Source organism: Acomys russatus, chromosome 1 (assembly GCF_903995435.1).
Source record: "Acomys russatus chromosome 1, mAcoRus1.1, whole genome shotgun sequence".
In the NCBI taxonomy this organism is placed as follows: Eukaryota; Metazoa; Chordata; class Mammalia; order Rodentia; family Muridae; genus Acomys; species Acomys russatus.
In genome coordinates, this window is record NC_067137.1 from 109,222,207 (window position 1) to 109,250,089 (window position 27,883).

Sequence of the window (27,883 nt, forward strand, 5' to 3'; positions counted from 1 at the left end):
TAATTTTGTTCAAGAAGCAAAGCTGATACACACTGGACCAACAGAAAGCTAGAATTATAACTCCTTCAGCCACCCATGTGGACAGCTTGTGGTTATTTGATATCACCGTCATTCCTGGTTCTAGGTTTATATATAACCACTAAATAATTACTTTTATCTTTTCACAAGTGTGTATTTAGTATTAAAAGCATGGCATTTCCTTAATGCACACGCACACACACACACACACACACACACACACACACACACACACACACACACACACAAATCAAGAAACCGTATAGCACTATGGCTTATCTAGAATCCTTGGGTTGGCGGTTGGGAGGTATAAAGGTTTCTGGACATTGTATTTTAAGTTTTGGTGAGCTGTGTTAGCATGTCATTCAAGCAAGCATGTTCATATTTACTCCTCAACGATCTAGGACTTTCTCTGCTCATACAGCTGAATTTTAAAGGTCTACTTTGGGGTAAAGTATGTTCTTATAAAAAATATAACTGTTTTTGGTAAGAACTTCAGTTGGAAGATGAACAGAACAGCTGTCAAGGAATCAAAATCATGAAGTTTTCATGCAGTCCAGCTACTCTAAGTATGCACTGGCTGCTGGCACAAACAAACAAACAAGGAAACCAGGTCTCTACTGATCCAGCTTTCTTGCCAGTGTAGTAATGGACTGGTAAGAAACTCATCTCCTAAAACAGCAAGGACATAGCCTTCTCCTACTACAAGCTTACAATCTGCACAACATACCACATCCAAGATTTATTCTGTCTGTGGCTATTTTAATTCCTTTGGGAGTTTTAATTATCTGTGGCCAGTGACTTTCTGGACAATAGTGCCAAAGGGTGATAGTTCACTGGCATTACAGACTTGCTCAAACATCAGCTTTCTTTCAGTGATGACTTTGGCAAATGTATGATGGAAATTTTCTGCTTCTTTATGATAAGTAGCTACTTTATAATCTACTTGTGTGTTTTCTGTCTACCTACCATCCACCTGTCCACACTAGGATCAATCATAGGTCCTTGCACTCACCAGACAAGCACTCAGTCACAGAGCTGCATCTTCAACCCTGTTTACCTTTCACTTTGAAACAAGGCCCAACAGTAAGTTGCCTGGGATGCTCTGAGATCCTCCTTCCTCAGCCTCCCAAGGAGATGGGATTGTAAGTTTGAGCCACCAGGCCTGGCTATAACTATAAATTCTTTTTTTCCAACATAATATTTTTACCGATTCTTTGAGGATTTCACATCACACACTCCTATCATGTTCACTTTCCAGGCCTTCCCTGCTCCCCTGGCCCTGTGGCCTCCAATTCCCACCCCAAGGGGAAAAAACCCGAACAAGCCTAATTTGTGCTATCTATATCCTCACTGGAGTGTGGCCAAACTCTCAATGGCCTGCCCCGTGAATACAGCTGAGCTCTTACCCTCCCACAGCCCTGCTCGAAGCCATCTATTGTAAGCAGTGACACCTCAGCATCCTATCACAGCTTTTAAGAGTTCTCTTCCATGGCTTCCTGTTTAGGCTGCTACTCTTTTGGGAGGTGGTACTATTGATTTTTTAAAACTTGAAATTGTGTCTTTTCCTAAATTTCTGCAAGAAGCCTACTAAGTATTTATAGGTACTTTCATCTGATACAATGTTGCTTGCTTTATGATCATGAAGTGTCTTAAATTTCCTGTGACTCTAATGGAGCTACTTTTTCACTATTTTGTTTTTGTTTTTATTTAATTTTTGTATGTATGTGTGTGTGTGTGTGTGTGAATGTACACATGAGTCTAGGACAACTTGTGGGAGCTGCCTCCCTTCTTCCACTATCTGAGTTCTGGGGACCAAACTCAGTACCAATTCATAAGGACCTTGCTGGACCATTCTTCTATTTGTCATTAACTTCTACTCATTGTTTTAAATTTGAGCAGTTCCTCCTGTTTCCTCAGGATCGACACACTGGTCATTCCAATACAATACTCTGAAGTGAGCCGTTCATACATGCACTGCTGTGCAGCTTCTCCTGTAGCTGACTTCTGCTCTAGAGATGAACACACATGCTTACTCTTTTACTTATCACTGTTACCACATGAGGATCTGCAGCCCACACAACAGAGAATAAGTCAAAATTAAAATTAAAAAATAACCTGAGTAATGCGCTAGGCTGGGCCTGGACGGAGGGAGTGTCATTAAGAACCCATTCTTGTACACGAGGCTGCATATATCTGCCCTAACTACCTTCTGCGGGCCAGGGGCCTGCACTGGGGAATTTGGGCATTCACGCAGGAAATATACCAGACTGACAGAGACTCTTGTTCCTAAGGGACACTGACTAAACCAGGCTGTGTGCTTGTGACTGTGACACACCACAGGATGGCAGGTATAACATTTTTCATTTGTGACATTATTTTGGCACTGAAGCAGTTTTAGATTTTGGATTTTTGGGTTAGAGAGGGATCAAGCTATACTTAATTTGGAACTCAATAATGATCTGTTATATACAGTTAAGTCTTGTATTACAAAACTCTTACTATAAGTCTGTGTTCTACATCAATAATTTGCTTGATAAAAACAAAATTGGCCCCCAAACTTACTCAGTTCTTTTGAATAATTAGTAGTTGAAAATAAAACTTTATCATAACTCCTACATAAAACTAACACTTGATTATAATTAGTAGATATATAGCTTTAAATGCAATTGGAGGCATCTGTGATATTAAATAGCCCTAAATAATAATGTAAATGTAGGGCCTTCTACCTTTATTGTGTGTGTGTGTGTGTGTGTGAGAGAGAGAGTGTGTGTGTGACACCAGCTACTATGTTTTAGTAACAAACTTTTTTTTTTAAGGTTAAGTCCAAAAAGATTATTAATTAGATTTGGCCTGGAGTGGTGGTGATGCCTTTAATCCCAGGATTCAAGGAGGCAGAGGCAAGCAGATTACTGTGAGTTTGAGGCCAGCCTGGTCTACAAAGTGAGTTCAGAACAGCTAAAGCTACACTGAGAAACCCTGTCTCAAAACAAACAAACAAACAAACCAAAACCCACCCCCCCCCAAAAAAGCAAGCAAACAAAAAATGAAAATAAAAAAAGAATTAGATTTGGTATGTCCTTGTCACCCCCGCCCAGTGACCTCTAAAGGTCCTCACAGCAGGTCTTAGTTGGTAACTACAATGTAAAGTAAATGTGTTTCACTTTTTTTTTTTTTTTTAAATGATCACTCAAGCCATTCTCCTGAAGGGCAAAAGGGATTGTTTTATTTATTTATTTATTTATTTATTTATTTGGTTTTTCAAGACAGGGTTTCTCTCTGTAGACTTGGCTGTCCTGGACTCCCTTTGTGGACCAGGCTGGCCTTGAACTCACAGAGACCTGCCTGCCTCTGCTTCCCGAGTGCTGGGATTAAAGGTGTGCGCCACCACTATGCCTGGCTAAAAGGGATTATTTTTTAAAACATTAGCTATACTTGACACATTTCATAGAGAAGTTATGTATATCGTGGAGACTCGGCTATATCCTTTAAAGGCTTACTGTGACTCTAATAGGATGGTTTATGATAATTTTTTACTATGAATCTCGTCAGTCCACTCACATCAAAGCATTGCTTGGAACAAACCTGCACAAAACCCTGTATCCCATTTGTCTTATTAAATATTTATTGGTAATAAATTTTTTAACCTTGTGTATATTGTGCAATTACTAACTTCAAATTAAAATATAATACTCACTTCATCAGCCACAAACTCCTTACTCAGACCAAAATCTGTCAGCACCACATGGCCATTAGAATCAAGTAGAATATTTTCAAGCTTAATGTCACGGTATATAATCCCCAACTGTAAAAACAAAACAAAACATTCATTTTAAGATAATTTTCAAATGAATTAAAACAGCATTTATCTACCTTTAAGGATGTTCCTCTTCAGGATTCTGTGGCTCTTGGCAACTCTGAGAGCAAATGCTCCATCCTGGGGCTTTCCCGAAGCTCTCCAAATGTTGTAGTTGTCTCTGTGTGATGAGGGTTGATCCCTGGAACCAGTGTCTTCAGGGTCTCCCTACTGACTACTGACTCCTTCTGTCTCTACTCTCCTTATTTTACACTCATTCCAAATTACCTTCATGGGCATTCCTGGACAATTCTTATCCACAACTCTTCAGCAAGTCTTCCTAAAGAACCATAGCCTATGTTGACCATTTCTCTATTTTCAAACCATGTACTTACCTGTAAATTACTGTTTCTTAGATATTTATCATTTATCCTGTTATATTATACTACCTTGCCTTTTCAAATTGTATACCCTTATCTGCTATCCTGTATAATGCGATGTGTTGGACAGGCAATTAATAAAGGCTTTTTGAATAACAAGCTCTTAAATATAAAGGTTAAAGAGCATAGGTTTTCATGTTTAGTTCTAAATCAGTAAAGCAAATCATTAAAAACCATTTATACAGTCAGTCATACACTGCTTTATGACAAGGGTATGTTGTGTAAAGTATGCTGTTAAGTGATTTTGATTGTGCAAGCATCATGGAGTGTATGTACCAAAAATAAAAAATAAAAAAAAAAATCCTATTCCTCTTGAGGCCACAATGAACAAAACAGCAAATGGGCAAATCAGCCACAAGTGACCACAGAGTAAACATGAGGTGTATGAAGCTGCTGCCAGTGAAACACAGTAAGCCTTCTAAAATGATGATTAAATATATAGTAAATACACAGGCCAGAGGCATGGCTGGCTTTTGACCGCTATCACGTTTTACTCTGCTGTACATAATCATATGTGGTGTGTTACATGACTGGTAGCACAGCAGGGTTATTTACACCAGCATCACATAAAAAGGGATGGAATCAAGTCAAGCATTTTGACAGCTACAGTCAAATGTATGGCCTGTCACTTAGTGAAATGTTCACACAGCTGAAGACCATATGCCTCTTTGTTTTGTTTTTCTTGTAAGTAGTACAGTAAAACATTTCAATTATATAATATAAATCTAAAAGGTGTCTGATTCTCCTCAATTTTCTACTTCATGTTTTCACTTCTATTTGCATGGATTAAATATTTTGATACTTTGAAATATTGCTTTCCTCAATATTAAATACAGGAAAAAGCAGGTTCCTAATAATCTTTCAAAAGTCAAAGCAAAATTATACATCCCTCATCAAAACACAAAAAACCACCAAACAAAAACAAAAACCCAGGCAAGTTTCTTATGACAGCTTCAGTGGCTTACAAGAAAGACAGGAAGGAAAACACAGGTGTGCACCGCACACACACTTGACTTGAAGAACAGCATTTACCTAAGAACAAGCAGCACCCTGCATTTTAGACCTCTTTGGAAAAGATTTTTAGAAACAGATTATTTACCAACCAATTTACTTCATCACTTCCAAATAAACTTGTAGTCTCTTCTTCTAAGATTTATTATTAGCATCTCTATCAAGATAATATTGCTGGCTTTGTGTCTATGTGTTTTTAGGGTAAGAACGTTTGCTATACTGCTTTCATTGCATAGCCATCACATTTATTCCTATTCCATTATGTTCTCTCCACCTACATTTTTTTTTTTTTTCATTACTGTTTAGAAGTAATGAATGGCATGGACTCTTCCTTTAGTACACAAAATGAACGGATTTAAGTATTACATAGCTTACAGACTGTGTTTTCTAGCTTACCTGTTTGGCTTTGTGTTTTGTTTTTAACTTTAGTACTTTTGTTCAGTTATACTGTCATTATTGTATTATAAAACATTGCATCTAATTATAAGCTTCAAAAATCTTTGTAGCTTATTCTGAATGGTAATATTTCTGATATAGAGATGTTTAAAACTAAATCAGATCACATTAAAAATAAGCATAGCCATGAAGCTTGTCACCATAGTAAAATTCTGTCAGAAGAGGCACGAAATGGTCATTTATTATTCCTGCTCTCCTCTCCCTCCGCTGCCAGCTCCCTTCTCTTCCTGGACCTCACACATTTCATTCCCTTCAGACAGAGTTTCGCTATGTAAAATCAGGCTGGCCTCAAACCCACAACCTTCCCTCCCAAAACTCCCCGGTGCTGGGATTTTTCTAAAGATTACTATTCTCTTTCCCTCTGCCAGTCGTGTCTTGTTTCCTTTCTGGGCTAGATCTGTTACCTCTTGACTCCTGTCTTATTTTCTTGTACCTTCTAGAATCTTGTCTCAGTTTGTCCCATTTATTGTCTCCATCTGTGACTCGATTTCTGATCAAAACTCCCTTCTCCATTAAGATGCCTTCCTTGCTGTTTTCTCAACTCTCACCTATTTTTTTTCCTATGTTGCATATTTGTACTTTAATCTGTTCATCTTAAGGGAAGGATGACAAACATGACAAAGACCGGCTTCGGGATATATCTGAAATGTTGAAACTTGGTGACCCAAATCACACTGTGCCTTTACAAACCTGAATACCTTTGATATAAACTACCTTAGCATTTTCTATTTCTGAAGAAAACCATACATACTGAGGCAACACAGAAATCACCCACTTCTCTAATAACTTAGGTAAGTTAAGTCAAGATTATGGACCAAGGTTAAGAAATCTGCAACAATACAAGTTTAAACTGATTTGCCCACAGTTTGAACAGGATCATAGATAATAATGTGCGGGTAAAGGTTTCAGTCTCTGAGCTCATGCCACATGGAGGCAACGAGGAAGAGCAGAGAAGGGCAGGGTCAGAAGTAAGTTAACACGGGAGGGACAGAAATAACTCCAAACCAGCAACAAAATCAGGAAGTGCCCTTTGAGAACAGAGAGATGGATTGTGCCATGGAGCAAGTCACAATTAAGAAAATACATGTTACAACTTGGGGTTTCATTTTTAACAACCAACAACTTTATGGTTTGTTTGTTTGTTCTTCCAAGACAAGGTTTCTGTGTACAGCCTCAGCTGTCCTGGACTCGCTTTGTAGATCAGCCTGGCCTCGAACTCACAGCAACCTGCCTGCCTCTACCCCCTTAGTTCTGGGATTCAAGGTGTATTCCACCAAGCCCTGCTACAGCCAACAACTTTTATTCTGATGATACGGCATAATAAAGAAAGTACTGGGATTCTTCATGTCTTACTTTGTAACTCAGCTTGGCCGTCACGTCATGATCCTCCTGCCTTAGCCTCTCAAGTGCTGGGATTACAGACATACCATACCAATCCCAGCAAAAAGCAAATAAGCAAATAGTTTTAGGAAGGAACTATGAAACTGAGAACACAGTAAGTAAGCTTCACAAGCCCCAAGACAACATGTGAAAACACCAACGTGTTTAGTTCCATCAATGTCTCAGTTTATAGACTGTTCAAAAGGAAACTGCAAAGCTGAAGCGACTTACCTTATGCAGGTGTTCCAGGGCAAGCACGATCTCTCCAACATAGATCTGCACTTCGTGCTCTGTGAAACGCTCTCTTTGAGAAAGATGAGTAAAAAGTTCTCCACCATTTATATAATCTAAAAATGAAATATATTTTTTCTTTCTTTGACTTGCATTCATAAGGAAATAGCTCCCTCTAATTATTTTGGGTTAACCATTAATTTTTGTATAACTCTCAGTATATGCCAGTTTCATAGAAAGTATTGTTAGTTTTATATGTCATGCAATTTCCTAAAACAATGATCATACTGAACCAATCAAATTAATATGCAAAGGGTACTGCCATTAAAACTAACACAAAATCCACACAGATTTAAGAATATTTTTCTAAAGTCAGCATATCAAAGCCCTCTGACACCAGTGTGTAACTTACTGAAGAGTATCAAACATCAGTCACATGACGGCCAAAGTCGCCTCCAAAATCCCACACAAAACATAAGCAAAGTCCTATCTTGCCACATGCAATGGCTGCCAATCATTAATTTTAAGACCTGGAAACAGACTCCCTATTTTCTAGAATTGCCTATGCACACTTTAAAGGAATATACTGTTGGACAGCAGGTAGCATTCTTATGGCTGCATACAGCATGGGGTAAAAAGGAATATGGAATAAAAGTACAATACTTTTTTGGAACATTCAAACTCCAAAGATCTCATTTCTCTTTGATTTGCCCTATTTATCACAAGGGGGTAATGAAAAAGGAGGTAAAATGGCTAAATTAAACAAAAAACAAACAAACAACAAACAAACAAAAAGAGCGGGAGCAGGGTTTCACTCATTGGGAGGAAGAAGAAAAAAGAATCACTGACCATTAGCGTTAAGAAATTACTTGTCTGGCATGGTGGCATATGCCTGTAATCCCAACACTCTGGGAGGCAGAGGTAAGGAGATTTTTATGAGTTTGAGGTGTCCAGGACAGCCAAGGCTACACAGAGAAACCTGTCTCAGAAAAGAAAGAAGAAAGAAAAAAAGAAAAAAAGAGAAATTATTTGAAAAGCTAAATATGGATCTATTTAGGTAACAGAATCATAAGATAATAACATTTTTTTAAAGTGAACTCTAATTTCATCAGTGACTAAGCACGAAGAACATTTCCTTTCTAAGGCTTCTGTATATCGCCAAGATGTTTTTTAATGTATCTGAACACAAAGCTAATTATTTAAAAGGTGTAAAGGAACACAACATTCCTACAAATGAACAACAATTTTTTCTATTTTAAGTAGTTATTTACATAAGCCTCAATTTCCATAGTCACAGCACAGAAATAAACACACACACACACACACACACACACACACACACACACACACACACACACGGACAAATTCCCACATAGTCTCAAATGTTCAATTCAATCACTTCATCTTCTATGGCCAATTTCAACAGAGCCAACCCCTTCCTCATGTTATCACCATATTATTAAAGATGTTTTTTACCAATGTACTTCTCTGGCTGTGTTCCTAATGTTGGTTGTACTCTTTTCTCTGCTACACTGCATTTTTAAGCATCAAGACCAATATAGTCACCATACTGTACCACCACAAATGTGTGCATGCAGCACTCAATAAATATTTTTAAATTTAATAATAATTAACTTTTGCTACTGTTTTTTACTATGAAATTTGCTTACATTCCTTGCCTCATTCTGTTCTCTTGTCATTCCCCCAATGATGGTTCCCATGTCTGAAAACAATCATTAAAACTGGAAGGACAGTCCCATGCAAGACGAAACCAAACACCTCCACCATACCCCTGTCTCAGAGCCAATCTAACAGTTACAGAAATGAGGGATTTGTAACTGAGAGACCCACACTAGACACTGGTTCTACTGTTGTCCTGTTGTGAGCAAATTAAGTTGCTCTGATCTCCAATTCTTTGTATACTAAACAGAGACAATAGCTATTTGTGAATTACTGTTCCTTGGGCTATAGGGAGTGTTTTTCCATTGCTGGGGAAACTCAAGAAAAAAAAAACTCTAGAAATCCAAGAAGACAAGCTTAATACACCAAGCTGCCCATTTTCCTATTTCTAGGATAGAGTGTTAAGACATTCATAAAAATCAGTAATTTTTATAGGTATATATTGCATCCTTTACAAGCAATTCTATCCAGTCATCCAGGCTTTAACAGTGGTAAAGAAGAAACCGAGGCAGGCCAAGGACTCTAACGTCAGAAGCTTCAGTAAGTGCTGTAATCAAAAGCAGATGCTAGAAGCTTGTGAGACCCTCGAGGCTGGACGGCTGCCACCCTCTGTCTTGCTTCTGTTGGGCATGTGGCCGATCTTATTATAGTTTCATCTGTCATTCCTGAATATGTAGTGTTACTTAGCATGCTTAAAGGAGCCACTGAACATCACATCTTTTGCTAGGAATGTCATAGGAATGTCACTCTCATTGACTGCTTTGTTTTTAAGATACACTTAACCCACCATAAATGCATCCACTTCAAGTACAAAATTCAATATTTTTTGTTTGTTCAGCCTTGTATAGCCTCTACCCTAATCAATTTAATCGCCTCCAGATGCCAGAAATTCCAATTTATCTACTTTCACTTGCTTGTGCTTCTGATGCCATGTATAAAAAATTATTACAAAACTCAGTGCCATAAAAAAATTGCCAATGTTTTTGTCTAAGACTTTTACAGCGATTATAGTCTCTTAAGACTCTCACCTTTAGTCTGTGATCCATTTAGAGTTAACTTCTGTTTATGTTGTGAGGTAAGGCCCAACTTCATGCTTTATCCTATAGCTATCCAGTTGTTCCAGCACTATTAGTTGAGAAACTATTCTTCATTGCCACTCTTGCTGAAAAACCGGTTGACTGTAAACGTGAGGATTTCTGGACTCTAGGTTCTGTTCTACCTACCACATGAATTACAGGCCTAAGCTGGGTGGTGGTGGTGCACACTCTTAATCTTTGCACTAGGGAGCACTGGAGGCCAGCCTGGTCTACAGAGGACAGCCAGGTCCAGACAGAGAAAACCTGTCTTGAAAAACCAAAACCAACGAACCAACCAACCAACCAACCAACCAAAACCCAAAACAACAACAAAATTACATGTCTATCCTTACACTGGAGTCATATTTTTACAATCAAAGTAGTATAACAGGATTTTTTGTTTGTTTGTTTGTTTTGAGGTAAAGTCTCAGCCCAAGCTACCTTCAATTTCTAGGCTCAAGCACCTTTCCTCTCCTCCCTTTGTCTCTCAAGGTACACCTGTCAGGTGTACAGGTGTAGACTTGGCTTACAATATATTTTGAAATCAGGAAGTGAGGGTTTTTGTTGTTGTTGTCGTTGTGTTTTTTAAAATCTTGGTTCTTTTTTCAAAACTATTGCAGCTCTCCTCAGCTTCTTAAGTTTCCACCTGAATTTTAGAACCATCTAGTTAATTCTATAAGAACATGGCCTGAAGTTTTCAAAAGGGATGTACATAAGTCTGATAGTCAATTTCAGAATATTGCCATCCCTAATATTCCATGAAGATGTGATGATTTTCCACTTACAGAGGCCACTTTCATCCTTTGAACAATGTATGAAGTTTTACTCTTTTCTCTCCGGCCCAGTTTTAGTCTTCTTTATTGCCAAATGTTTTATTGTTTTTATTCTAAACTAAATGGAAAAGTTTTCTTAATTTACTTTCCAGGATGTTCACCGTAAGAATGTAAAAACTTAGTTGTGTGCTGCTCTTATATCCTGCAACTCTGCTTCACTTGTTTATTGATTCTAATATTTTAATGGATTCTTATAAGATCACGTCATCTTAAGTTTTCTTCCTACGTTACAAACCTATAGGCCCAGACTACACTGTAGAATAAAGTGGTAAACATGCACACTTACTCCATGTTTGATTTTAGGAGGGAAGCATTTGGTCTTTCATCACTAAATACTATGTACACTGTGCTGTTTTGTTTTGATATATGCTTTTATCCAGTTGAAAGGGTCACTTCTTTGCCTGTTTTAGTCAGTGTTTTTCACCGTAAGTGAATGTTAAGTTTCAGTCAATGCTGCTTCTGTGTTTACTGAGACAACCGCACTGTCCTTTAGTCTACTGATATGGTGTGATGAGTCTAGGATCTCAAGATAATCTTGCACTCCTACGATTATCCCTGCCTGGTCATGCTATATACTCTCTTGTTACTTACTGCTGAATTCAGTTTGGTAGCATTTTGTTGAGTAATTTTTGCATTTTATTCACAAGAGATGTTAGTTCGTGTTTTCTTGTGATGTTTCCATCTGGTTTGTACACTAGAATAATACTGGCCGCAGAGGGCAAATTGGGAAGTGTTTTCTAATTTTTTGATACATTTATGAACATTTTGGTATTAATTCTTTAAGTGTTTAGTTATATTCTTCACTGAGACACCTGGGCCTTGAATCCACTTCAAGTACGCCTCAACTTCCTTGAGCTCTTCACCAACAGTAACAACAGAAAGTGTGTTTCTTCTTGAGTCAATTGCAGCACTCCATATCATTCTGGGAATTCTTTTCTTCCTTCCTAATTTTTTGTTTGTTCACTTTTTAATACAAAGTGCCATTAAATTGCCTGAGTTAACCTCAACCTTACAATCCTGCTGCCTTAGCTTCCTAAGTGTTGGGATTGTATCCCTGAGCCACTCTCCTTGGCTAGGTATTTAAGTTACACTAACACCCAGTTAACTGTATGTTGTTCCTGAGTTGTTCATAATCTCTTATAATTTGTTTTAGTTCAAAAGTCATATCCTCTACATCATTCCTAATTTTACAGGTTTAAGCCTTCAAAAATTGGTCAGTTTAGCAAGAAGCTTATCAGTTTGTTGTTCTTTTCAAAGAGCACTTCTTGCTTTCACAGATCTTTCTCTGTTGTTTGCTGGTCTCTGTTGGATTGTCTTCTGGTATTTATTATTTCCTGCTCTTGTCTTTGCTTTGCGTTAGTTTGCTCTTCCTTCTGCAGTGGGTAAAGGTAGAGAGCTGAGTTGTTATTATGGGGTGTTAGTTCTTCTCCCACACTTGCACAATTACAGCTACACATTTAAATAAGTCATGTGTTCATATTTTCTGATTAAAGGACCTTCTGGTGGCTTTTACATCTCCTTTGACACATTTTCTTTTTTTCAACTTAAGGATGTGTTGTTGAAGTAGCACTTGTAAAGACCACATATTTGTATTTGTTATCAATTTCTAATTTTACTACCTTGTACTCAGAGAACACCCTTCTTAATGTTCTAAACTCCTTAAGTTTACTGAGGCTTTTTACGGTCTGAAGTATGGCCTGTCTTCATGCTCCAGAGGTAGCTTGTTATTGTTCCACAACATTCTGTACTTTGTTGTTCTTGGCGCTGTTTCAGAGAATTCTATACAAGCTTGTTATGAGTAGGTAAAGTGTTGATCAAGTCTTTTATTTCCTTTTTGGTATTTTTCTGAGGTCTGTTTATAATTATTGAAGTAAAATAGTATTATTGCATTGCCTATTTCTCCTTCCATTTCTTTCAGCTTTTGCTTATTTGGAATGCACGTTTATTTATAATCAATGCCTCTTGCTAATGAGTTTCTCCTTTTAGTCACTGTGAAATGTCCCAACCAATAATTAGTAATATTATTTTGTTTGTTTCTATGCCCATTTTGTCTGATACATGCATAACTTATCTGTAAGGTCCCAAAGGAACCCAGGACAAATGAATGGCTGCCTGAGGTGTCCATTAGCACACAAAGCACAAGCTGGCCTGTAAGCGCCCTCTGCAGTGACCTGTGCAGAATCACTCTGGCTGGCATACCTACCCTACACCTCTCCAGCCCAGGGGCTTTCCCTCCCTTCCCCGAGCTTCTCATTCCCATACAACCCTAACACTTCAGCAATGAACTGTCTTGGGCCTTCTTCTTGCTCCTACACCACCCACCCACCCCACCCTGCCAGGTTCAGTTTATTGGTTACGTTCAGTTTACTATTTTCTCTCTCAGCTCTGGACTCTTCCAGATGCCTCTGGCCGCTGGGCGTGGTGTGCACCTCTATAATCCCAGCACTCAGGGAGGCAGAGGCAGGCAGATCACTGTGAGTTTGAGGCCAACCTGGTCTACAAAGTGAGTCCAGGACAGCAAGGCTACACAGAGAAACCCTGTCACGAAAAAAACCAAAACCAACCAACCAACCAAACCAACCCTAAAAAACAAACCAAAACCAAACCCAGATGCTGCTAGCTGTACTCTCCCTCAGATCTACAATAAAATCCTTTTCCTCAACCACACCTTGGAGAGGTCATGCCCTCATTTCATTCACCTGGTGCCAAAACTTGGGAGAGGAATATATGAGGCCCCTTCCAAGTTGCTTAGACTCTCTCCTAACTGACCAAGTTACTGACAGCCCAAGTCTCCCTTCCTCCTGCCTACCCGAGTGTACCTTTATAACCAAATGAAGTTATATGCCCTGATCGAACGTATTTTATTCATGAAGCATATGTTGATACATATTTAAATTTTTCTAATTTCCTTGAGCCTGCCACTATCCAGCTTTCTTGTGGTTGCTGTTTGCATGATTTTCCCATCTTTCTCCCATTTAGAAGTATTTATATATTTAAAATCCAGTGTGTCTCCTTTTAACATTCCATAATTCTATCTTTTATTTATTTCATTATTTTACAGGAGTCTGACAACTTCTGCTCTTTTGGTTAGAATAGTTAGCTATTTGTATATAATGTTGTTACTGATTCAAGCTAGACTTGTGCTTGTCATTCTACATACACCATTTTTTGTTCCTCTATTGTTTTTTGTTTTTCATTGTGTATATATCTTTTAGCCTAACATTTTAATTCTTTTAATGAGTTTTTAATTTTATTTTTTCTTTTTGTTAATTAAAATATTCTTTTTTAAAGATTTATTTATTTATTTATTATGTGTACAGTGTTCTGCCTACATGTACACCTGCACACCAGAAGAAGGCATCAGATCTCATTACAGATGGTTGTGAGCCACCCTGTGGTTGCTGGGAATTGAACTCAGGACCTCAGGAAGAGCAGCCAGTGCTCTTAACCTCTGACCCATCCCTCCAGCCCCTTATTTTATTTTCTTAGTGGTCTCTCTAGCTTACTACATAGTGACATAGTAATGTACAAAACATTACTTCTCATCAGCTTTTTTCTCTCATCTCATTTTTGTGCTATTAATGTTACATACAGTACAACTATTCAGAGTTGGCACCCTGGATTTTATGGGTTCCACATATGTGAATCCAATCAGCTGCAGACTGAAAATACTTGGAAGAAAGTCTGTGTCTGAACTGAACTTATAGACTTTTGTCTTTGTTATGACTCCATAAACAACACAGTATAAGAACTATTTGTAGCATGTAAGCTGTTATGAGCAATCTGGTGAAGATCTAGCATATTCAGGAGAGCACACACAAGTTATATGCAACACTACAAACCACTTGTAAAGGAGACAAGCATCCGTGGCTCTTCTCTGCAGGCAGTGTTTATGTCCTGGAATCTCCTACTCCCATGGACACTGAGGGGCAACCATATGTCCCACATCTAAAATGTTGCTATGATTATTTCCTCATTTTTTTTTATCTCTGCAAGTACATATTTATAGTTTGTTATATCAGTTTTTCTAGTTTCTCATTTTCTATTTTTGTGAAGGATTCAAATTACGAACTGACTTCAGCTCCCCTAGCTCACCTTGGTGTGATGTGTTTGTTTTGCTTTGAGACAGTCTCACATAGTGGCCACGGCTGTCTTCAAACTCGTGGTGATCCTCCTGCCTCAGACTCTTAAATGTTGAAATTTCAAGTGTAAGCCACATACCCAGCTTGGCTATTTTTTAAAAAATTGTTTTGGCGTTTTCCTTATTTAACAGCTTGGTCTGGCTATTTAGTCAAACTCTTTGATTGCAATATGAGACCTCCAATGTTGTTCCTCAGAGAACAGAGCCCTGGGAATTTGCACGAATTTCCCTCACTGGCTAGGTTCTCTGCCTCTGCTAGTGTTACAAACAGCTGCTAAGCTCCACTAAGTGCTATTTGATTGCTCAATTGTTTCCAATAATGCTCTGGGGCACTAATTGTTCCACAGTCTGGTCCAATAAATCCAGGCTTTTAAATGAGTGGTTTGAGGACAGTGTTTGAGATCTATTCTTATCCCAGAAGGACTTTTTAAGTTGCCTACATCCGAAGACTCTGCTGATTGCCATAATGTTGTTGCCACACTGTACCCCAATACACACTCAGTTTCAAACATGGTCAGTGTTGTCGCTAAGCGCTCAAGATTTCTCTGTTCTTATGAGCTGCCTCTTTATGTTGGTTCTGCCTCTTTGGGTTTTGGCAAAAACCAAAACCAGAATCTCCTTAAGGTCCTGCTCTGGAGCTGAGAGCGAAGACAGTGGCTGGATTCTTTTTAATTAACTAATTAATTAATTAAAATGTAATATATACATTTATATTACTACACACATATCAAATAAACTATGTACAATGAGCAATGGAGTTGAAGATCAGATAATTTAGTTCTACAATTAAGCTTAGTTGCTTAGGGGTTAAGATCTTTTTAGGTCTAGATAGATGTTTTAAGTGGATAGAGAGGAGATACGGTAGACATTCAGTTACATTCAGAATTTTAGATGTACCAAGTGAGGCTGGATTCTTCTGAAGCAGCATCCCTGCTTAGCGGGCATGGTGCTGGGTAGGGCAGAGGTCTCCAGCCTTCTCGGCTTCCCTCTAACGGTACAGGATCCCCACCCAACAACAAAGCAGACTTGATGTCCAGAGCTCTCCACTTAGCTTGCCTAGCCAGCACAGCACTTGCATCCTAGCATTGAGAGCTGGTGGAGGAAAGGAGTCCTCAGCTTTTCAGATATTTTAGTCAGTCTCCATGTCTTCTTTTTATAGAACTGCATGCGGTTGTTGTTGAGGTTAACACTGTTCTAGGTTGCTCCATATTGTTAAAGCTTTCTTTCTGCCTTGCCCTAAGAGGCTCCACTTTACAAACACCATGTGACTTCATTTTAAGTGCAAACACAGCAGCAGGATGACTCTGCATCTTGTTGGGCACCTAATGAGGAAATGGCTCAGTTGGTCCAGTGTCTGCACAAGCATAAGGACCTGATTTTAGGTCTTCAGCACTCATGTCAAAAGACAGGCAAAGCTATGCATGCTTCTAACTCCAGCACTGGGAGTCGGGTGGGATTTGGGAGACAGCCAGATATATGCCTGACTCTCACTGGTGAGGCAAAGTAAGCCTCGCTAGGCAAAAAGTAAGGTGGAGAAACAACTGAGGAAAACACATGAAGTTGACCTTTGGGCTCCACATGGAAACATACTCAAACTTGCATGCACATGTACACTAACATGTACACACGCACAGAGGCACATGCCATTTTTAAAAGTCTTATCTTACCAGCATTACCTTCAAGGCACAAAATTAACTTATTCCTAAGAGTAGAATAAGTAAGAGCCTATAGATTTATCAAAGTAAACAGGACTATACAAGGGAATAGTAAAAATAACAGCAGGAAAACTAGGCCTGAGAACTTACTGAGCAGATCAGATTTTGGAAGGCGTGCCACAATACTTACATCTGGACCCCATAAAGAGGAGCTGTCAAAAGCCTTCACCATCACATCACCTGACTATTCACTGAATTTCCAAGTTTCCCTTCAGCTTCAGCTGGCTCTGCCCCCACTGCTGACTGGGCTCACTCAAGGACTAGTCTAGATCTGAGATTCCGTATGGCTAGACTTTGAAACTAAACTGCCCAGCAAACCTCCTGGTGGGTTCTGTAGTGAACCTCTTTGCGTCTCTATCTGCTTCCCAAGTTTGCAGGAATCTCTCTTTCACTCTGTAACCTTAATCCACACAGATCGTTATTTAGATTGTGTGATATGTAATATGTGGCCTAAAGGTTAATTTAAGATTATAATGGAAGAACCTGTTTTTGCCTCAGCTAGCTATCAAGAGAAATCAGGACTAGTAGGCAACTTGCAGCCAAAACCAACATAGCATGTGAATTTATAGTATTCAATAAATTTTGACACTGTGGAAAGGCATAAGCATGCCCGTCTAAGTTTCTGACACAGCATGCTCATGATAGTAATTCTTCTAGTTTGTTTCATATTTGCATAGGAATTGTAAAGTCTGTTTGCCTATCTCTAAAAATCACAAAAAAGTTTGGGGTTTTGATCTTTGCATGCATAGTTCAATTTGGTGAAACCACATTTTAACAATATTGAGTTTCCAACCATAAACATGGTATAGTTCTGTTACAAGCAGAAAAAAATGCATTCTAATTATCCTAATTTAACCAAGTACTTTAAAAATATACTCTAAAATTTTCACTTTATAGTTGTTTGACACTTACATATAGAAATACAACTGGACCTTGTTTTTTCCTTTGAATCAACTGTTAGTACACACAAGACTTGTAAGTGCACCCCATAGAATTATTTTTACACATCTAAGTCACCAAACAGCCAAACTGATGCCTCATCATTCATATACACTTTCTAACAACATAACCATTTACAAATCAGGAGATTTATGTAAATTTGTCATTACCATCTAACCCTCAATCCTAAATTTGTTCCCAAAATATCTTCTATAGTGAATAGATGCAACTTGGAATGTATTCTCTCAAATATGCAACAAATCCTCAATCTTGGCTTCCATAATCTTGGCACTTGAGGTAAGAGGCATGTCAATTTGTAGGCATGTCACAACGTGAGCTGGCCTCACACCCTTCCTTCACCACGCTCAGATGTGTGTCTCTGGGGAAACACTCATCTTGTGTCATCTTTTCAATTGGAGCATTATTTCAACTCATATTGCTATCAGTGATTTTTACTTTGATCATTTGAGTAAGGTGGGCTTCTTTGGGTTGTCTCATAAAAGAAAGAGAGCACATACTTTATAATTAACAATCACGTTTGCAAAGTTAGTTTCAAAGTACATAGATGTCCTGGCCCTCATAAAACATTCATCTCTTTAATTGTATCTGAATAAATTCATGGTGTCATTGTATTCCAAAGGCCAGAATGTACCACTGTTAGTTGCCATGTTCTAGATCCAGAAACCACAGGACATGACTAGACCCAGAGGGATATAGGGGAAGGCTGTACAGGAACATCAGCTTGAGCCAGACAGGAGACACAGCATTGACAAGAGCAGTCAGGCAGTGGCTCCCTGGACAAAGGAAAAGGGTAGTTAATACAGGAGAAGTGCCTGGCAGAGGTCCCCATCCAGGTACTCTACGCATATAGGGCCTGTCCAGTTCTGAATGGGAGACATCTAAGCTTGGTTGGAGGTAGGTTTTTTAGTTACTATTAACATGGAAGGCCAGTTTTCAGAAGCTGGCCCTCCTCCTCTGTAGCTGGTTACTAGGTATAATGCAAGAGCCAAAGGTAACCTGTAAGCCCCACCTGCCCAAGGACAAGATCACTTCCTGAAATGCTGGGAGCTGTAGTGCTGGGCAAACAATAAGCCACATGATTTTACTCCCCTAAAAAGGTTTGCTTAACACACCTGCACCAGATGTGCTTGATTATATGGCTTGAAACACACTATGTAGATCAGGCTAGTTTGAACTCAGAGATCCGCCTGTCTCTGCATCCTGAGTGCTGGGAGAAAAGGCATGAGACACAAAGCCCAGCCTGTAGATACTCTCTCATCCTCTGCCCCCTGCCCCCCACCCCCGGTCTCTCTCTTTCTCTCTCCCCCTGTACCTGTGTGTGTGTGTGTGTGTGTGTGTTTGCGTGCGTGCACGCGCACGCATGCGTGCACGCACGTGCATATGCATATGTGAGTGCAGACGCCTATGGAAGCCAGAAACTTCTCTGGAACTGAGTTCCAAGCAGTTGTGAGGTAGTTAACATGGATTCTGGAATAAAATTCAGGTCCTCTGTAATTAGTACTTGTGCTTACCAAGTCTATGCATCTTGGGAGTAATTAACTCCAAATCCTGTTTTCCTTGAGTGAAGGAGCTACTGAAACTCCATTCAATGTCTCAGTCTTCCAGGAATTGCTCAAGCAGTTGGGTGGAGTACAACCTTCCTCCATGTACTTACTTATTCCCTTGTTGACAGGATTCCCCTCTTCCATAACCAACAGCCCCTCTATTGGCCCTCAACCCCATTCCAATCCTGTAATACTGTTACTTCTCAACTACATTTGTAGTGAGGGAAACACTTTATTTTTAGAAAGAAAGGATGAATACAATAGCTTAAAACATACTTCTTTGATATTAGATAATAAAAAGTATTAGCTACAGCCTTTATGAACTGTAATCCAAATCCACTTTTAAAAACTTTATTATTACTGTGTATATGGCCACTGTGCACATGTCATAGAACACATGTGAAGGTGAGAGGACAACTCCTGGGTCCAGATGCTATACTGTTCCTAACAATCACATACAGCCATGTTACTTGAGCATTTGGTCACTCTACCCTGCCTTGAGCAAGTTTGGCACAGCTATTCTACAGTTAAATTATAATTACAGTTGGGCTGGTGGGCCTCAGAGCTTACGAATAGTAACAGGGAGCATGGTGTTTCTGTATTCAGTGAGCTGACTACCAAGGATGCACTGAAACTGAGGCTCTGGGATTGTTACGCTTCAGGAGATCAAATGACTCGGTTAGGCAAAATTGGAGCATGCCCACCTGGCAGGGAAACAAGAAGCCAGACAGAAAAGGCCGCTGGTGATATTGCTATCCAAGTTGAATTGGTTTTAATTCTCTCAAAAGAGAGCCAGTGTAGTAGTAAATATTTGTATGTACTTCAGCACTCAGTAGGCTGAGGCAGGAGTATGTTGAGTTCAAGGCCAGCCTATATAACCTAGTAAAGGTGAGTTTGCACTATAAAGGTATAAAGTCTCATCTCAAACAACACCAAACAGAAAGATCATCAGAGCCAGGCACTACAAGCCAATTTTGGGCCAGAGTCATACCACTAGCTTCAAAATGGACAGTGATACCATGAATAGTCAAATCCTCAGTGACATCAAAGGCTGAGGGTTCTCTGTCCTTTAGCTCAAGAAAGCCTACCTTGGCACTGCTTAGTTCCCTGTACTTTCTAAGCGAGGAATAAATTACATTTCACATTGAAGAAGCAATAAAAAGCTTGAACTGAATCAATGCATCTGAGTGAAAAGTGTGCTAGAATTACACATGTCCATCTGTCTGGTACACTCTTAGCCAGGCCAGCAGCTCATCTGCCCTAAGTAACTCTCTTGATATAGTTATGGATCATTTGATTGGAAATTACTTCGTAAGTCTCTACTAGCTTTTGGCACAAATTGCAAGCCTAAATTTTTTGTTGTTATTATTTGTTTGTTTTGTTTAAGACAATAATGGTTTTAGTTTCTTTATTATATGGACACTGTAGAAATAGCACATGATTTCTTAGTTTTTAATGACAATGCTTTTGTTTTTGCCTCTATGATTATTATTAGTGATACTACAATCACAACAAACATGGACTAGTGATACTGTCATTAAACACTCGGCTGCTGATGCCTGCACAGAAGTAGTGCCTTAATTCCCTAGAATCCGGGACAGAGGGGAAGCTTCTGAAATGAACTGAGTCCAATGTTTGAGGCTAGCCTAAACACACAACTCACTGCTTCTGCGGCTAGTCTAAGGATAGTAACTATAGACACTGGGCATTTATTTTGTACTGGTTTCTATTTAGGAAGGAAATATTTGATCCTCATAACACTATAAAGTAGGTACTATTTTAGAGAAAATACAGTTATTGTCAGAGATAAGTGAAACTTGGAGGTTAAATAAACCACAGAGTTCTTCGTCTGCTTAGGTGGAGATTAATGATGAAGCTGAAAGCTACTGCTTTATATGCTCCCTGGGACATTCCCCTGCCTTGCTACTGCTTCACCTCTCAGAATGTTGGCCTTGCTACTTACTTTCAGAAAAACTACCTGGAGATCAACTCTTCTACCTTCCAATATTTAAATGATTTAGGGTCACGTACTCCTCATATTTTGCCCTTATAACAGCACTATGTTATATGTTTGTCCCGTATTACATTTTTGAAGGCTCATCTAAAGTGAAAAAAAAAAACCCTAGAGATGACATTCTATGGGGATTATATGCAGGATTAAAAATATATCTATAGTAAACACTGAGTTTAAATCTTTCGTGGAGTCTTGGTTGGCCTGGGATTCACTATGTAGCTCAGGGTACCTTTGAAATTCTTAACAGTCATCCTAACTCAGCTCCCAAATGCTATGACTCCAGGTGTGTGCATGCCATCAGTCTTAGCCTTTTTCCCCCCTAATGCTGGGCTAAACTACAATAATTAGTGGTAGATTTTTAGGGTAGAGAATTCAAAGGCAGCAATTTGTGTCTTACACTAGTGAAAACAAAGCTGTGTGTTCTTGGAAAAAGAAGCAAATAGGACGTGGCTTTGCCTGCAAGAATATTTACAGCCTTGCAAACCTCTTTAACTTTTTCTGAAACATTCATTTTCATCCATCTATGTGTTCAAACAGATGAGAAATGGTAATTTATAATCAAGAACCATTAAGTGTTCAGTTGTGAGAAATACTGTGTTAATCTATTATACTAATTCAATAGATACTACAAATATACAGCCTTCTTGCTATACAAATATGGCTTTGGACAAAGTTAGAACAGCAGGAAGCTACAAATATGGGGAACATGGTTTTAGAAAACTTGCAACCTGTTTTCAGGTACACAGTAAGAGGCCTGAGGGGAGCTCTCAAACTGAGAAAACAATCACCCCACACGGTACTCCTCAATGAGGAACTATTAAGTTTCTCCTAGGATACAGCGTCTCAACAATGGCTTTATAAAAACAGAATGAAACAAACAAACAAAACCAAAACAAGTTCAACATGCTCCAATTTCAGACTTATCAAAAAATGCATAACAGTACAAAAGCCTCCCATAAACCCACTATGAAAATCAAACACACTTGCATTTGCTTATTTGTGTAGAATTCTCCTCTGCTCTTATACATGTGTCTCTTTCCTGAACCAGCTAAGAAGAGGGTTCTCTACTCCTAAAACTTTCCAGAGACATTCTCTCACATAACCACATGATAAAAATATCATTACTTTATCTCGACTTCCTGCTCAAACTGTGTCACACACCCAGTGTTCTTTGTAACGACTTTATTCCACTCTAAAATCCAGCTCAAGATCACGCAGCACATTAGAAATTTATGTAACATGGGTGGAAGCTTCTGCCTTTTCTTATTCCTGATATCTTTGAAGAGCAAACATCCTACAGTGTGGACCAATCCTCAATGTGGGTTTTACATAATGTTATGTCATGATCATAAGAAAGTAACAATCTCCTAGAACAAATACCAACAATGATGCTATCTTCTCAGATCACACGGGATGTATGGATTAGTTAGTTTTCCTAACACTAGAGTTAATTTTGATCATGACATTAAATTAAAGTCATTGAAGTATTGATTGCCAAATTTCTCCAGTGTACAGATACTGTTTTTCCTTGTAATCAACTGGCAAACTATAAAGAAATGAACTGAGATTATGCAAAAATATTCTGCTTCTCACTAACTTATCACCCACTCATCTTAGTGTGGAGTGGTGATTTTTTAACTCCTCTTCTCCTTCGCTATGTCAGTATTATTCCACAAGGAAAGCTGTGCTTCTGCCCCCATTACACTTTCTTCTTTATACCACAAGATGTTCTAGTTCTATTTTGTACTTTTATCAACTTTATTTTGATACACTTAAACTGACGGATCACTATTCACCAGGGATGCCACTAATCACTTTACAGATATTTCATAAAAGTCAAACAACTCCAGGAAAAGTGGGATAGCAGAAGGCTAAGGAGATCACAAATTGCACCTGGCACTCCCAAGTTAGGAAATGCTGAAATAGTTTTCAGACAGACATTTTTCAACAGGAAATCCATGTTTACAGAGGAGTGGGCGAGTAATTTAGCTCAGCAGTGCAGGTGCAGAGCAGGACAATAGGAGACTGCGTGGGAGAGGAGGCAGGCCGATTAACCTGAAGGTTTGACTATCAAGTTGAGACTATGGCATGGTTAATCTTTTTTTAAATATATTTTATTATTTTTTAATTATGTATACGTGTGTGCAGGTGCTTCTATAGGCCAACAGTGCCAGATCTCCGTGGAGCTGAGTTATAGGCAGTTGCAAGCTGCCTGACATAGGTGCTGGGAATTGAACTCAGGTCCTCTGGAAGAGCAGCACATGCTCTTAACCACTCTCTCTAGCCCTGGCATGGTTAATCTTGATTGCCGATTTGACTGCATTGAGATTACACTAAAGAATATCTCTAGGTATATCTATGGAAGCATTTCCAAAGAGCACTAGATCATGAGGAATCTAATTATTAATAGTTTAATAATCCATTGATGAATTCAAAATTCAAATAAACTGTTGGAAGATGGTGCAGGGTGCTGAGTGGGGCCTGATTAGAGGAAAGGCTGCTGTGGTCATATCTTTGACAAGTGTATCTTGGCTGTGGCCCCTTCCTAATCCTGTTCTCTGTTTCCTGGATACTAGAAGTGAAGAGTATTTTCCTACCATGCCCTTCCGTGATGTTAAGCCTTACTATATGCCGAGGCACAACAGGCGTAACACACTATAGACTGAAACTATGAGCCAAAATAAACATTTCCTCCTTTTAATTCAGTTTTTTTGTCACAGAGACAAAAAAAAAAAAAAAAAAAAAAAAAAAAAACCTAATTAAGACGTATGACATTGTTTCAGTCAAATGAAAGTGAGTGGGCTAAGGGGCATGTCCCACGAAAGCCTTCACTTACCAGGAAACTGGGACAGAGGGGAAGGCATCCTATTGGGACTCTAAATGAGAGACGCATGGGAGAACAGCAAAATAAAAGGATCCAGAGGGTCCTAGAAATCTACAAGTAGAACAATATGATAGGCAGATTTGGGCCCAGGGGTCCCGCTCAAACTAAGGCACCAGCCAAGGACAATACAGGAGGTAAACTTTAAACCCCTTCCCAGATCTAGCCAATGGTCAGAATATTCTCCACAGTTGAGTGGAGAGTGTGATACGACTTTCTCACGTACTCTGGTGCCTCACATTTGACCATGTCCCCTGGAGGGGGAGACCTGGTGGCACTCAGAGGAAGGACAGCAAGTAGCCAAGAAGAGACTTGATACCCTATGAGAATATATAGGGGGAGGTAATCCCCCTCAGGAACAGTCATAGGGGAGGGGAATAATGGGAAAATGGGGGGGGGGGAGGAATGGGAGGATACAAGGGATGGGATAAACATTGAGATGTAACAAGAATAAATTAATAAAAAAAAAAAAAAAAAGAAAGTGAGTGGGCTTCTTTAAGCAAAGGAGTGACCCAAAAGTGATGAAATGGTAAGAAGACAAAGAAAGAAAGGAAGAAAGAAAGAAAGAGAGAGAAAGAACCAAAGGGAAGGAAAACTGAGAAAGATAAAGAAAAGTAAGAAAAATAGACATTACAGTTTGGTTTTTTTTTTTCACAATCTGTTCCTAAAATAAAGCTGCTTCTCCTGATGCACTAAGGTAACACAGGAGCTGGACACACAGATGCCACAGTATTACTTTAGGTGCTGGCCATTTTGCTCAGGATACGCCATCTGAGTCATAAAGATGATGCACAGTCTGTAGGGCTGTTTGCAAAGACTTATAGCTGATGTACTAAAAGCACCCAAAGCAGTGCCTGGCAGCAAGTAAATACTAAGACGACTTAAAAGTAACTTTAAAATTACTTACCACATTCTTATTAGACCCTACTCCTTTGTGATTCTGGGAAAAGAAATCTAAAAATTTCTCGCCTACAGACAACCTGCATTTGTATTAGCATTCTCAGTTTGATAATATTTAGAGTTAAGAAAATATTGCCATAAGAAATGTTTTAAAGATATACTTTATCCAGTTAGGCTGATATTATTTGGTAGGTCAGATTCCTAAAACTGGATTGCAGAGTCACAACATATTTACATATTAAATTTGGTAAACACTGCCAGTTTTTATTAAGTTCTTTCTCAAAAAAAGTAAAAAGCTAGGATTGATGAGATGGCTCAGTGTTCTTGCAGGGGACCCACGGTCAGTTGCCAGCTTCCACCATCAGGCACAGGGGTGGGGGATGGGGGTGTTCACAACCCATTCCTCCAGCTCCAGAGGACCTGAACTCCTCTTCTGGACATTTTGGGTGCTGCATCCACATACATAAAACCACACACATATCTACATAATTAAAAATAAAATCATTTTTTATTAAAGGTAAAAGCCATCTATTTTCAACATCAACAGTGTGTCCGAAACAAAACCACTAACTCTTGTTTTAATCAACGTCTCAATTTCTTTTCCTATTGCTGTGATAAAATACTTTGACAAATACGGCTTTAAGAAGAAACGATTTATTCTGCTTCACAATTCAAGGGTACCGTCTGTATTGGGAAAGTCAAGGTGCAGGAACTTGAAGCACCTGGTCACAACACATCCAATCAGGAGGCAGAGAAGGACAAATGCATGCCGCTGCTCAGCTCACTTTCTCCGTTTATACAGTTTAGGGCTCCATGCATAGAACGGTGGCGCCCACAGCGGGTGTATCTTCCCATATTAACATGATCGCTATGCTTCTCCACAGGCATGTCTGGAGGCCATTAACACTACCCATCACAATCCACGTCCTTGTGCACTGTCAATCTATGAGGCAGTACAATGACGTAGCTTCGGGTATAAGAGACTCTATACAGGCTCCTAGAAGATAAGTCATCAAGAGTCTTACCCAGAGATAAGTCCTGTGAGCTACACTAACAATCAATATGGCCTGATTGCTACAATATTGGCATGGTTGCCACGGGGGGGGGGGGCAACACACCACCTTCTGGTTGGATTCACGGCCTGTTCTCCAAGACAGAACTCTTGTCTGGTACTGTAAACCTACTTGTCAAACCACTGTCACAGGGGAGGACCTACTATCATTATTTTGCTAAACAGACATAGTACTAAACTGCCTTCTAAATACTTACCTTTGCGCTCATAGATTAGTGGACAGCAATTAAAATATTAAGACCCATAATTGGTTAAGTTACTATGGAGTGCTCAGCTGTTCAAAGGACATGCATATCACATACATACACATCCCACAACATTAAACGAGCATCATGAAAGACGAGGCAAAAAGAATGTAAGAGCCATATTGGGAAAGCCTGATGTAGAACAGCATCTCCTCAACAGGACATGCCTTATGAACTCACGAACTGCCTGCAGCTGTGGCTGCCTGTACAAGATTAGGACCATCAAAATTTCATCACGGAATGAGTGAGAGCTTATGAGGCCTCACCCCTGCTTGAGGGGCTACAGAGTTAACAGTGGCGGGAGGATGGAATGTCGCTCTCTCTGGTGGTGTAAAGCTTGGAGACATGCTCACGCAGAAGCCCTCCTTGAGTTCAGTGGGTCTCATGCATAAAAAGACATGAAAGCAGGAAGGAGGCTTATTGGGAAGAAACGCTTCAGTGGAAGAAGCTAAGGGATAAGAAGAAAGGTAATATGGGGAAGTGAGAGTAACTAAAATTCCTTATATACACATATGAATCGGTTAAAGAATAATAACAAAAACCCTTTACAACGAGTAACCAGAGTCTACAGGGTTATTCTGAACAACAGAGAAGGTAAATCAAACTTTTCAAGTATGTATGAAAGAGGGAACCACCACTGCAAATAGTCTTGCTATGAATTAAAAAATGTAATATTTTCATGAGTTTAAAATGACACTTGATTTCAACCAAAATTATTGTCTTCTAAGCATAAGACTATCCACTTGGTATACTGCAAAACAAAAAGTCAGATTCTGCTGCATTTGCAACTTTTTCTCCTGGTTGGCTGGCTGGCATGCACTCGCTCGTTCTCGCTCTCTCTCTCTCTCTCTCTCTCTCTCTCTCTCTCTCTCTCTCTCTCTCTCTCTCTCTCTGTCTCTCTCTCTTTCTCTCAATATGTAACACTTCACAAATTTTCGTGTCCTCCTTGCACAGAGGCCATGCTAATGTCTCTATCCTTTCAATTTTAGTGTATATGCTGCCAAAGCAAGTACTCTCCTGGCACACTTAACATCCCTGGCAAGAAGCCTTTACACTGGAGCAAGTTAGGTAACTCCCTGTGTTGAAAGGGAGCTCACATCTTTCTTTGGTGGCACATTTACAGGTTTTTATGACCTTTGTACACACCACCTAATGTTGAACCCAGAAATCTCCCCACCGTTCTCAAGCTCATTTGCTTTTATTAACATGCGGAGAAACGGGATGCTGCCTTAAGTACTACAGACAACTGCAGAATGCCGCCACTGCAGTTTCCACAGAAGATGCCATGGAAGAACCACAGGTGGAGCCAGTGAGCTGCTTCAGGGCATCTTGCTCACAACGTCTACAATCCTACTGTGAAAGGGCAAGCAGCAGAGCTGACAGGCAAACTACAAGGAAAGCCTCTCTTCTGCTTTCACTCTCCAGTCACACTATCTTTTCTGTTTCAGGGTTTGTCTACAAAGCCCTCCTTCATACAATGACACCTCACA

The 27,883-nt window shown here is 39.4% G+C and overlaps 1 protein-coding gene and 1 pseudogene across 4 annotated transcripts in view; both read right to left on the reverse strand.

The window, feature by feature from the left end:
* Positions 1–27,883, reverse strand: part of Rps6ka5 (ribosomal protein S6 kinase A5) — a 168,498-nt gene that overhangs the window by 60,417 nt on the left and 80,198 nt on the right. For 3 of the 4 annotated variants that reach the window (XM_051150521.1, XM_051150516.1, XM_051150525.1), the window contains exons 4-5: positions 7,333–7,448; positions 3,716–3,823 (exon numbers count right to left, since the gene is read on the reverse strand). In XM_051150521.1, coding sequence (XP_051006478.1) covers positions 3,716–3,823; positions 7,333–7,448 — 224 coding nt within the window. Of the gene's footprint in view, positions 1–3,715; positions 3,824–7,332; positions 7,449–27,883 lie in introns of those variants that run through there. The other variant, XM_051150528.1, reaches the window with a different exon arrangement.
* LOC127196935 (uncharacterized) lies at positions 27,303–27,402 on the reverse strand (annotated as a pseudogene).